The sequence below is a fragment of the Cuculus canorus genome, chromosome 3, assembly GCF_017976375.1.
Source record: "Cuculus canorus isolate bCucCan1 chromosome 3, bCucCan1.pri, whole genome shotgun sequence".
NCBI lineage: Eukaryota > Metazoa > Chordata > Aves > Cuculiformes > Cuculidae > Cuculus > Cuculus canorus.
In genome coordinates, this window is record NC_071403.1 from 51392886 (window position 1) to 51405975 (window position 13090).

General features: G+C 38.2%; 1 protein-coding gene across 5 annotated transcripts in view; it reads right to left on the minus strand.

The window, feature by feature from the left end:
- Positions 1–13090, minus strand: part of PLEKHG1 (pleckstrin homology and RhoGEF domain containing G1) — a 138981-nt gene that overhangs the window by 88967 nt on the left and 36924 nt on the right. For 4 of the 5 annotated variants that reach the window (XM_054063099.1, XM_054063097.1, XM_054063100.1 and 1 more), the window contains one exon: positions 9406–9480. The exons of the other annotated variant lie outside the window; for it this stretch is intronic. In XM_054063099.1, coding sequence (XP_053919074.1) covers positions 9406–9454 — 49 coding nt within the window. In that variant the 5' untranslated portion in view covers positions 9455–9480. The remainder of the gene's footprint in view (positions 1–9405; positions 9481–13090) is intronic. 5 annotated transcript variants of the gene reach the window in all.

A 13090-nucleotide genomic window follows, 5' to 3' on the forward strand; every position in this document is an offset into this window, starting at 1 on the left:
TTTACATCTTATTAGTGTAAGTAAAACCTAATATTAACACTAACAGAAAGATTAACTGTTACTATTTATTTTCTGTATATTAACCCTGTGCAGTTGGCAGCAGTCTGGAGTTTTCACCATGGTTTTTGTTTCCTCACTATATGTGGAGCTGTAAAAACCCTGGAATATATGACGGTCAAAAAAAAAAAAAATAACAAAAAAAATCACACACAGAACAAAACAAACACTCACCTCCCAACCCCATGACAAAACTGGCAAAGAAAACCACTTTAATTCATGATCTCTAACATTACAATTTTTGTGATAACGACATATTTTTTGTAGGGTGTTTTAAGTCCTTCAGAACAGTAATGTAACACATAGTAGTTGCTTCAATAAAAATAACTGCTCTGCCTGGTGATAATGTCTTCCCATAAAACAAAAATCTCAAGAAGCAATGGCTATCATTCCTGACCTAGAATGAGCAGATGTAAAGCTTACTGCTAACATATAAATAATTGCAGAACAGCACTTCCATATTTTCACTCCAGGTCCTGCACAGCTAGGACTGCAGTACTACAGAGATCCAGTGTACCCTCTGTCCAGGGTCTTCTCCAAGAATTATTATGGTACTCAAATTATTCTTAAACAGGAAATGACAATTTAAACCTGCAACAGCTTCTTTAGGATCAGAAGCACATTTCTGAGATGGTAAGCAAGACAGATGCTAAGCATGACACAAAAATAACAAATGCTGTTGATGAGAAGTATTCAAACAAACATTTTCTTTGAGGTATTTTATATACATAGCTAAGCCTGAAGTAATTAATAAATTTAATAATTAGACACTGTTTATCATTCCTGATGGACGTCCACCATGAAGGGAAATGTTCCCCCTTTCAAAGCCACAAAGGGTGAGTTAAAAGAATGCTGGGGCAGGAGCTGGGGAGGAGAGGGAGCACTGGGAGCTCCCTGCCTTGCTTCACCATGCAGGTCACAGTGCTTGGGCCCCAGTGCAGCTGCCCTCTGCCTCCACTGGCAACTTCAAGCAATGCAAACAGACCACTAAGATTTTTGTTCCCCATGCCTGCCCTTCAGATGGGAACTCATTTATGGCATTGCTGTGGTTTACTTTCAGGCTCTGTGGAGCAGCTTTGGGGTGGGGTTGTTTCTTATGTAAATGTGATAAAGTTGAGAATCATATCACTAAAAATTCCACTGGCAATATTTTACTTCAGATAAGCAAGCTCAGCTTTAAGCAAGGCTGATAGTCGAACTACAGTTTGCAGCTTAAATGTAAACATTTATTTTAAAAAGTTCAGTTAGGAGAGGGCCATCTTCAACTAGTTTTAAATAGCATCCAGCTGAGAGGAACATTTACACTAGAACACACAGAAAATGTTTAAATTGTTTTAGATTTCTCTCCACATGGAGCATCAATTTAGAAATAAATTAGACCACTAACATTCAGAAGTGCTTTAAAGAAATTTGCTGTTTTTCATCAAGATCATATTTGGTTGCTTCATGAAAGCCACAATAAGCCTCGCTATTTTGTACAACTTATAATTGGTTATTTAATATGCACACATTATTTATAAGTCATGACACACATAATTGTGTATCATGTACAATTTATTTATACAAAAGCAAAAAAAAGTGCAAACTGAATTGCTACACTTCTTAATTGCCTGAGAACTAAGAATTAATTACCACCGGGACAGAAAAGAAAAAGTAATCCTTTAAAAGTGGGATAATCAATATAATAAAACCCTATAGTTTTCCAAACCTTAATTTTAAGCATTTCAGGTCACAGAAGCTTTCTAAAACTTGGAGATGGCTGCAACACTGATCTCTAGTGGGATACCAGCCAGCCAGGATACCAGGGAAAGTGCTTGGCATTCAAAGAACAAGTTATTCTACCTATTAATAGCCCAACCTTTGTAATCAGTGACTAAACCACAACTACATGGCAGCACTGCATCTTCACATCTGATGAGGATCAGGCTTTACAGTACTCAAACATTTCACAATGCCCAGAGCAGTCTACCTTTCACTGCCCTTCGCTGCCCTAGATCAAGGCAGCCATCACTACTGCCTCCTCTTCCTCTTCACTCCACTGAGCTGAGGAAGTCTAGGAAGTTTAAAGGTCCATTCAGTTAACAGCCTGTTGGCATCCAAGAAAGAAAGTGGGACCCAACCAATGTGGCACAGTGACTAAGGCAGTTCATCAAAATGCTTTCAGGATGAAAGCAAATCGATTCAATGTTGTGGTTTAATGTACCATAACACTATTGGAGAATAGGAGCTGCACAGTGGCTGCCTACAGTCTGGTTGCAGCAAAGCAAGTGCTGTGCAAGTACAGCAGAGAGGTTGCTTAAGCTGTTGCTAATACTTAACTTTGGTGGACTGGAGCTAGCCCAAATGTCTCAAGAGAGTTATGTCAAGAGTAATTATGCATTATGGTAACAGTCTACAACTTGCATTTCAAAGAAAGAATGTGCCAATCTCTCACAGTATGCAGAGAGAGGCCCAACAAGTTACCAAGGAGTCAGAAACAGAATATCCGATTTCATCACCCTTCTGCTTTGCTTTTCTCAAATTTCCAATTGGATTTCAGATTTCAAGTCTGCTTTAGCTTCACCATGCCCTTTCATAAGCACTAGGATTAAGAACTTCAGATATCATCTTTATACAGACACTTCTTCCTCCTCCAAGAGAGGATCTGGAGGAGATTAAGAGCTGCTTCAAAAATGAGGCTATGAATAGCAAGTAAGGAAAAATAACGTGGCACGAGAAGATTATATTACTAGGGACAGTGAGAATATAGTAAGCATGTACTATATTTTCCCCCAGTGTTCTTCTAACTTCGAGCCATTTTCAGCCAAAGGGATTCCTTGGTTTGCAGTGACTCCTTTATTTGGGGTTACCTTCCAGAGACTTCTCTGGTGAACCCTTCAACGCATGTGATTTTTTTTACATTCATGGCAGGTAAGTCACACTTTCTACCACTTTCTGCATAAACAGCCAACACCTTGATGTTGAGTCCCACCCATCTAGTGACATCTGATAGCCAGAAGTTCTTGTCCACAAAACAGCACCATTTGTATACACCGTTTATTTCAGTCATCCCTTCAGTTAGGCAGCAAGAAGCTGCACGAAATAAGAGAATGGAGCAAGGAATAATAAAGAAACTAGTTTGAAAGAACAGGAGCAGGTAGGTGAAGTATACAACCATTATCCCTCAGCACACAGATGATCTTATGCCCATCTCAGCACACTGATATACCATGAATCCTATAACTGCACTTACTACCGTCATTATCTGTGACTTCATACACTCTGAAGATATGAAAAAGCTTTAGAAAAGGTGCTTCATTTTCTCACGCACTTTTATATTTCTTTAAAAGAGCTGTAGCAGTAGGGACATGGTTGACCGGTGGGCTTGGCAGTGTGAGGTTTACGGCTGGATGATCTTAAAGGTCTTTTCCAACCTAACCAATTTTGTGATATATAACAACAACTTTCTCCATAAAAATAACACAAGAGAGTACATTTCTGTATGCCTGCTGAAAGCCCCCACAGTGCAACACAGAAGGCAGCACGTGGCATTAACTAACCTTAACAACCATACCCTGGCATTTCCTCCGTGAAAGAATCAGTCTTAGCAATATTTGGAGGTAGAAATACTGATGCTGTTTTCTTCACTGCATTTGAAGAGTATGATTCGCTGGGCAATCTACAGCTTTAGATGGCTGTACTTGCACATTTTTCCTACGCAGCATTACATATTACAGCAGTTAGAGGAGTTATAAAACTAAATAAGCGTTATCACTACCAACAACAGTAACAGCTGGTAGGCTCCAACTAGTGCCATCAGGTACGCAACGCAAGGAAAAACACTGCTGTTACTGTAGGATATTGTAAAATTACATAAGGTTGTTGTCCACTGTGATGTGTCAGAGGCTTTTTATAAAGCCCAGGTATAATGCTTGTTTCCTTCAGGATAAGAGTGTGAACCACAAAGTCAGCAAGGGAGAATCCAGCTAGGGGTAGTCATGTATCTTGCTTATTGAAAGATGGAAGAGAAAGGAGCAAAGGAAGAAGAGTCTGGGGGAGTTTGACTTCCTCACATCTTTCTCTACAAAGATTTCTACTTTAAAGACATAGAAAAACAACCAGTCAAAGCTGACTGCAGAAACCTAATAAAGGTTTGGGCATCCATATACCTTTTCTAAGCATTCTGCGTAAAGTTACTGCTAAGGTAGCACATACTTGGCTGATACCACAAAACTTTGAGCATGGGAGCCTTCCAAATAGTTACTAAGGTAGACATCATCTGGTTTCTTTGAAGCAAGCCAAGCTATATTATGAACAGCTCTTCAAAGGTATCACAACAAAAATCTTAATCAGCAGTCCACAGGATGAAACACTTGGTTTTTTTTAAAATCATTCAGTATCACTAAATTATTGTTAAGCTACCAGAAAACTTCGTTTTAATCCTAAAAGATAGATAATTTATAATGAAAAATCTATAATAATTCCCCCAATTTTTTGCAAATGAACTATTGCCCAGCCCCAGATACCATCACAAGCAGTCACTGTGAACCACAGTGGCCCCTCTGCAAGTAAGAAGAGGAATTTGTGCAATGGGTGGGGTACTCCCGTCACAGCCTAATTTCCAATAGTTAACTTTACAAGTTTAATAGTGACTTTGCAGCAAACACAAGCAGAACAAATGCTAATTCTTTTGCAAGCTAAAACAGAAATACACTCAATCCACTTCCTGGTATTGACATAGTACATTGTTCTAAATGCATCCATTGTAAATAGAATATAATAGCTTTGCCGTAAGAAAACAGTTAAGAGAGTTATATGGGGATCACGGTGGGGGGGGTTTGTTTTCGTTTGTTTGTCTACCACTCCTTGATAGCTACACAAGCTTCTTGAAAAATATTCTTCACATGTGATATACATGCACTTCCATCTTTGCAACAGCCAAATCTCTAGGTCCTGGGTTTTTTTACTCCCCTACAGCACAAAAGCAAGCAGTGACATTTATAAATCTAACTGTTGACTCTAAAGGGTTTAACAGAAGAGGTGGCAGAAAAGCAAATAGTCTGGCCACACACTGGGGACCCTCAAGTCAAGGGCTAAGTTACAGTAACCTAATTACAGGAAACTCATTTCTCAATTGTCTGCTTCTGTGTGCTTCATGGCTTAACTCAGGTATATGGAGCAGTGGGTCAGTGGGTGAGGGGCAGGGAGGGGCACTGCTAGGTTAAAGCAACACCGACTTTTTAAAAGGTTCCAGATAATCAGTTACCTTGCCAACACTTTGTTCAACCCAACTTGACCCTTACAAATGTGAAAGGTTAATTGTTAGAAATTTGTAACAACAAATACATCTTTTCCTTTTTCTTTCTTTCTTTTCTTTTTCAGCCAATGATAGCAAGAATATTTCTTTAGGAAAAAAAAAAATCAAGCAGCAATAAGATGTCTGGAAATAATTAAGAAAGTTCACATAAACATTTATTCATGTAAGTAGCAGTGATATTATAAACATAAGTAATTAAACTCACTTCTTAATTCTGACTCAGTCATACCAGTGAAACATTTCTACATACTAGTGAACTGTATAAACACTAAGTAAATAGAGAGATGCATATGATCAAAGACTACAGAAGTTTATCTTAAAAGTCAGTGTTAGAGTAGCCACTGGCATATGCCTGCAATTCTTTTCAGTATATATTATCATGAATACTCTTACTTTCAAACAATGTTATGAGAATAAAATGACAAAACCTCTCAAAGTTCTAACTTTCAGTACTAATGGTTTAGTATCATTAGAAAACACTAGTATTATATTTTGTCTTCAGTAGAACATTTTCATCAAGATGCAAGAACAGTTCTCTAACTGAAGATTCATTTTTCTTCATTATTTCACTTTTTTAAACATCTCAAAATTAATTTCAGAAGTGATTAAAACTAAAGCATCCAAATTAAATGAAGTTTTATTTTACTAAACATTGCATGGGTTAAAGCATTTTTATACAAACTGCTTAAAGTACTTCATAAGCTCAGAATTCAATTATAATTGCAATTTAAAAATGAATATTCAGTATTATTTCATAATTTTAATTAGCTATGTTTTATTGAATCAATTTCTAACTTCACCAACATCACTAGTAATCCATCTAAAATATCTGAGGTTGTGTTAGTACAGTCTGGAGAAAAGTGTTTCAAGTTGTTGGTAATCATGCAGCTTTTCTTCCTCAGGCTAGTGGTTTATAAAACACAGAGCATTATGAAAAACAGACCACTGCAGCAAGCTTCACTGAACTTGCCTGTTGCACCCCGAAATCTACAGAGCTCATTTCCATAGGCAAGAAGTTTATCTATGTTTCAGGTTGCTCATACCTCAGTCAAAATCCTGAAGTATTAGGGGAGGGAAGGAGGGAAGGAGGGAAGGAGGGAAGGAGGGAAGGAGGGAAGGAGGGAAGGAGGGAAGGAGGGAAGGAGGGAAGGAGGGAAGGAGGGAAGGAGGGAAGGAGGGAAGGAGGGAAGGTCAGTATTACCTGGAAACAAAAATAATCTGGAGAAGTTAGACTACTTCCAAAGACCAGACTTGAAAGCTCAAGCACAGCATTGCCAGAGAAGGCCCTGCCATGTCCATGCCCACTGCCTTGGGAACCTTGAAATTGCACATTCCCGGAGGCTGGCACTCACAATGCCACCCATGGCAACAGCTCCCCTAGGATCTCACGATATATGGCTATATATTGTCTACAAACACACATTTCTATATATGCATATACATGTGTATATTCTATACGTGAGCGAATAAAGTTATACAATCCCATATATACAGTTTCTTAATGACCCAGACAATTTTTTCACGTGTCTTCTGTATATAGAGGAGAATTCAAAGTCACAAGAATCTTGTACTAATCCTCTCAAAACATACAACAAAGCATACACGGAGAAGATTTTTAGATGTAGTATCCCTAACCACTCTTGCTGAATTTGGTGTCTGAAAGCCTTCTGGTTTTATCTTTCCTTGATAACATGCAGGACACTATATTCTGTGTCTGCTTGATTAGACACATATTAGAAGCTACTGGAAAAAACAAAGACCTTGAAGGTATTGAACAAAATCCTCATGGAAGTGTCTAGATCCCTGCTTAACTGCAAAAATATTTCTGGAATGTTTTTTTACCAGCTCGCAGTTCTGGTGAAATCACAGAATCATAGAATAGTTTGGGTTGAAAGCGACCTTAAAGATCATCCAGTTCCAACCCTGCTGCCATGGGCAGGGACATCCCACTAGATCAGGCTGCCCAAGGTCCCATCCAACTTGGCCTTGAAATGGTGAAATGAAACCATATTTACAGAAACGAAGAGATAGTCAAGGCCTCATTAGTCTTCCAAAAATTAAATGAGCAAGCACCTCCCTGCCTCCCTCTCCTGTACCTAGACACAAGCAATCCTGTCTTCAGTTTCAACCTTCTAATTTGAGGATGGAGCTAACAGGAAAAATTATTGAAAGCTGATACCTGGTATGTCCTAACCTTGAAGACCTTAGTCTTTTCAGTGTCTAACAGATGCATATGCTAGTTCCAGTCCTCCCTCACCCATCCTTCTTCACAGGCATCGATCTCTGGCTGCCAGCATAAAGAAAAGAATCAATATTTTTGTTTGAGGACCACACGATGCCATCAGTGACTCCCTCATTAATGATGGTCTGCAGGACTTTTTCCATTCCTTCCCCTTCCTTCCCCTGGTCTCTGCTCCCAGCCCACCTACAGATCTCTGCAATCACAGGTCCTACTCATTCTAAATCCCGATGTAAAGCCAAAGCAAACCTTACAGCTCCCTTATGTGAGCTTGTTTACGTGGTAAATCAAAATGCAGTAGGAGAAAATAAAGTTACCTTTCGCAGACAGAGTGAGCTTTCCCTACCTCTGATCTGAAACTTTTATGTCATCCCTATGTCTTGCTTAATTTACCGGAACTCCTCTCGGAGGCTGGTCAAAACGCCCTACAATATCTGCCATCGTTCCACAGCCAGAAAAGAAATTCAATATATAACATTTATAATCACTGTAATTTTAACACATTTAGACTCTGTTAATAACTAGGAGAGCCACCGATGTGATCGCATAGGTTACTTTTAGGGAAGCAACCAGCAAGTTACACGACGATTTGCTCCATATCCTAATTCAGAGCACAAGGATTAGCTTTGGTTCTAACTAGACTTCATCACAGTGCTTTCAGCATAAGGATTTTGTTATAAGGGGGCACACAACATTTGAATCAAAGCACTCAGTCTTCGAGAGACTAGCTGTGACTGCTTCTCCTCTCCTGTCAGGAGTTCTCGTAATAACGTGTTAAGCTTTACAGTAAATTTTAAAAAATACTACAAAAGCCTTTTGCAGATAAGCACAGTCTAATACCCTTTACACATAATTTGTTTCTCTGCTGTTACTGATGCACTTTTAGAAACTATCATTGCAGCATATTCCATGTTGCCTTTCAAATGTCAAAACTGAGATTCAAATGCAACAAAAATATTTAAAACTAAGTTTTGAGATGTTTATCTTTAGATTTAAAGAGAAAGCTTGAGCTGCAAGCTTTATTCACACCAAAACACACATTTCAATGAATAAAGCCCTGGTGTGAGGACAGCAATGATCTAGAAAGCAAGCATATACAAGACTATAAGTTTTGCCACAAAACTGGCAGAAACACCTCACAGCCTCCAGATGAAATACCAAATTTTTGTGAAATATTGTAATGAAACATTTCTCAGTTATTCTGAGGGAGGGCTTAAATTAGCAGGACTGTAATTGTTTTTAAAGAACAAACTTTCCCTGAAACCAAGTATCAAACTTTCATGTGTGGGAATTTAAAGTTAATGGACTTAGAGAAGAAAAAGATCTCATTATCAGAAGGACTGAAGGACTGAGCATTTCAAGATTCCATCGATTTTAGTGGAAATCATGCACATTCAATTCCTCCTTGTATCAATCGTCCCGATCGTCCCACATGTTAAATGTCAGCTTTGGTTCTATGAGACCTAAGTATCCCATTTGAAAAGAATCCCTCAGTTAACAAGATCTCTTTATTGAAAGAGGACAAAGCATCTTCTCCAAAGCTGAAATCCTAGCAGCCCACAGGTCCTCCCCCCTCATTATATATTTTAGTACATTATGGATGATGAGCTAGGGAGGGAGGGAAAGGTTACAGAAAAGCAAGTGAAAAGTTCCTGCTATTTAGATAAACATGCACACGAAATTAATCCAGCTCTGCCTTAAGTTTAAGGCCAGTAAGAGAAATTCACTTTTTTCCTCAAAAAATTCTTAACAAAAATCACAGTGCTTCTTTTCTTCAATAACTGGCCAAAGAAAACGAAAGAATACTACTAACCTTCATTCCTGGAGACAGGTTCTGTACCACCTGGCGTTTTATCTGGCATCTCTGCAGACACAGGCTTAGTAAAACCTAGTGGACACAAAGCAAAGACAGCATTCTCCATCAAAACCAGCATGTTTCAGTAGGACACTCCCCTGCCTCACAATTCCAATGAAGGATGGGTTTTCATGTTAATATTTAAGATATGTGAACAAGGAAAGCTCCCGAGAGATTAACTGTAGGACTGTTCAGTAGACTGTCACCTGGACATATTGCCAGGTAGGCAGTATAAAAGTATAACACACTCTCGTCCTCTAATAAATTCCACTAATTACATCTGATAAACTTCCGTCTTTGAGTTTAGATACTTTTTTTCCCTCTCTGTGAATTCCCAGTGAGAGGCCAACGAACTGGGATGAAAGAGCTTCTTATGCTCACATATTGGGGAAGTTAATGAGAAAGTGGTCAGATGGAAGGTCACATCATCCTGCGTTAAACATACAGTTCCATCAACTTAAAGCTTTAATACATTGTAGAGCATCAACATGTCTTCCATCTCAACAATGGGCAGAAAAGAAAAGGCTTCTCAGGAAAGCAGCATGGCCATCTCGTCTTTCAGCAGTGCTGCCCTCTGTGGCACTGGCCAATACCATAGTGGGATTTTGTGTTTTCCTTTTTAGCACCTTTGAATATTTTCCCATCTCCATCTGGACTGACACTCCATTTTACACACTGAAAGCCTCAAGATCAGACAGGGTGCATCAAGAAAAGATAACTCAAAAAGAAGAGAATTCTCAGCGTGAAGGAGACTGCATGCCAAGTGGGGCAGAGACTTCACTTCAACTAACAATTCATGTGGCACAGTGCTGTGTATGGCACTATAGTTCCAATGCTGTGTGTTCTGCATCAGCAGCACAGCCTTAATTCCTAATGAAGTCACTAAAATCAACTTGTTGCTAACAATGCTGAGGCAACAGAACTGATTCAGCATGCAGATTTCAGACAACCATCAGATCCAAAGTTATGGAAAACCTCCATTGCTCATCCTGCATCAGAACAGACAGAACACAAATAAATGGCCTATTTTCCCCCTTCTTAAATAATTTTGTTCTCACATTCAAATTGCTTCTTTTGAATCCTCTCATCAGACCTAAAATAAAATCATTTCTGCCCCAGTATCCAATAAGGGCTTGGTTTACATCAAAACCAAACTAAACCAAATACATACGATTTCTTATGCAATTTAAGTCATAAAAAGTATTTCAGGTATGCTATCCAGGGCAAGTATATTTGTCATATTTAATTCACATATTTGTAAAAGGCTTAGAAGTGTTCGGCACATATGAGGCTAAAGTCCACTACCACATCCTAGGGTAAAAACTAATTTTTATTTAGCTGATGGAAACTCTACTACATAAAGTTTTCTACATCAGCCAGTTCATCTCTACTCAAGAGAAAATCTACGAGGTCTTACTCAGGAATTATTTTGTCCTTAGTGTAGAAGTTTCATCCACACAACATTACACATACTGAAGATTTGGAACGAGCTGAAAATCTTCTCTCAACTCCCAAAAATGAATAGTCACAATGCTTATCCACCTGATGGTCTGTGCACATGAGTTCATAAATCAAAATGACATCTGGACGGTGTCACAAACTGAATAAACAAGTGTACTGTCAACAAAGGATTTAGACAACTATAAACGCCTAATAGCCTCCAAAATTTGCTGTAAAACAGAAACCTATCCTCCAGGAGACATCTAAAAAAAAATTGTTCTTCAGATTACCCATATTTAATTATTTATGCTTATCATCATGAAACAGCTAGCTAGAATATATACACTGACTAATTCTAAAACTTGGCAAGCTCACATCCAACCCTCTGTACTACATATTGTCTACGAATACTGCACCACTTTATAAATCTAATTGCAGTTATCGAGTAATTTACTGTAAAGTTGACAAGAACTATTAATCACACAGTGAATCTGAACCAAGAAATCACATCAATAAATACAATATTTACTTCTGTGAGTCATTTCAAAATATGAGAATGTGTTTTCTTTAAATTCTGCATTTTAAATAAATAATTTCCTATCACAAATTCAGGAAACTACATGTTTAAAATCATAAAACATGGATATCCATGGGTTTTTTTCCAGTTTTCATTGGTTTGAGTTGCACACCATTGAGATAAAAGATTTAAGTAAATCATGAAAATGCTCAGAGGAACTTAATGACACATTAATCACATAAAATTGGTAGTCTTGGAAATAATTTTGGGTTTCTAATTGACATTTTGTAGAGGTGCTAGACACAGGTAAGAAAAAATACTTTTTTTCTGGCCTCTTCTGCCACAATTTATGAAAGTCCAATATTTGTTGTCTAAAGCAGGCCAACATTTCTTTTTGCGTGACATTCTAAAGAAGTAATAAGCTTGCTTTTGTGCCACTAAGACTCAGTACCAGAAAGTGTTACACAAAATATAGACACCTACCAACATGTACTTACTACTCAGGTATTTAATGGAGTGCCTGTGCTCATCCCACTCTATGGTGCATGATCTATCATGCTCAGAACAAAACGAAGCAGGACTCAAATGGGCAGTGAATGACACTGGTATTTTTAAAAATGGAATGGTAAATCGAAAGCTGGATCATTCAACTACAGCAGACAAACTGCAGTATTTATTGAAGAGGTTCAGGCTTTCCGCAGCTACAACCGCTCTCTGTTTCAAGAGCTCATTTAGATAACCCAAGGCAATTTAAAACTACTGTCCCACTAATGGTTTTGCACAGATTTACCAAATTAGCAGCTCTGCATTACAATAAGCAATAGCAAGGGAGGCTTAACACAGTTATACATGGTTGAAGAAAGCCAGCCTCTGCGCCAAGAAAAGCGCACCTTCAAAAACGCCACTGTCTGCAATGCTTTGCAGCAATAGTTTGTAAAATGTGTTGCTGTTTCCTAACTTCTTCTAAATCTCACAACAGATTAATAGTACCAGAACAGTTCAACCAGGTGCAAACATGACAGGATACACATAGAGCCTTCACCACTTTCCCACAGCAATTTCAACTTCAAAAATTACACCTAAAACTGAGGTTCAGTTATGTAGCACAGAACAGTGTTTTAAGTGACTTCTGTAAAAATCATGTATTTAAACCCCATACGTTTTAAAATTTAAAAAGTATGCCTTCCCTTCCTTCTCTCTCATTAGTGCATATCATTTCCACACTGTTCCTAGAAACCACAGAATATATTGTGCTAAACAAGAAAAAATAAAAATAACCCATATTTGTGGATAAATTCCCTGTTCCATTACTCCTAGTCATATAACCAAATATAGAACCATAGAATCATTTGGTTGGAAAAGACCTTTGAGATCATCAAGTCCAACCATACCTGTCCACTACTAAACCATATCCCTGAGCAAGTAATTCAAGACTTCCCTTCTTGTAACCCCAATAAACTTAATTATTGTCAGATTTATTTTGCTTTGCTTTTCTTCTCTGAGAGGTATAACAAAGCTAGTGCAAGGAGGAAAGGTTTAAAGAAAAGAAATATAGGACTCCAATCTTGGTTTTTTGTAACGTACCACGGTTTGTATGACTCAAAAACCAGAAGCGAAAGTTCAGCATTCCTTTATTTATGAAGTTCCTTGTTTAATCTAGGAAGGAAATCTCTGGCAAATACTGTT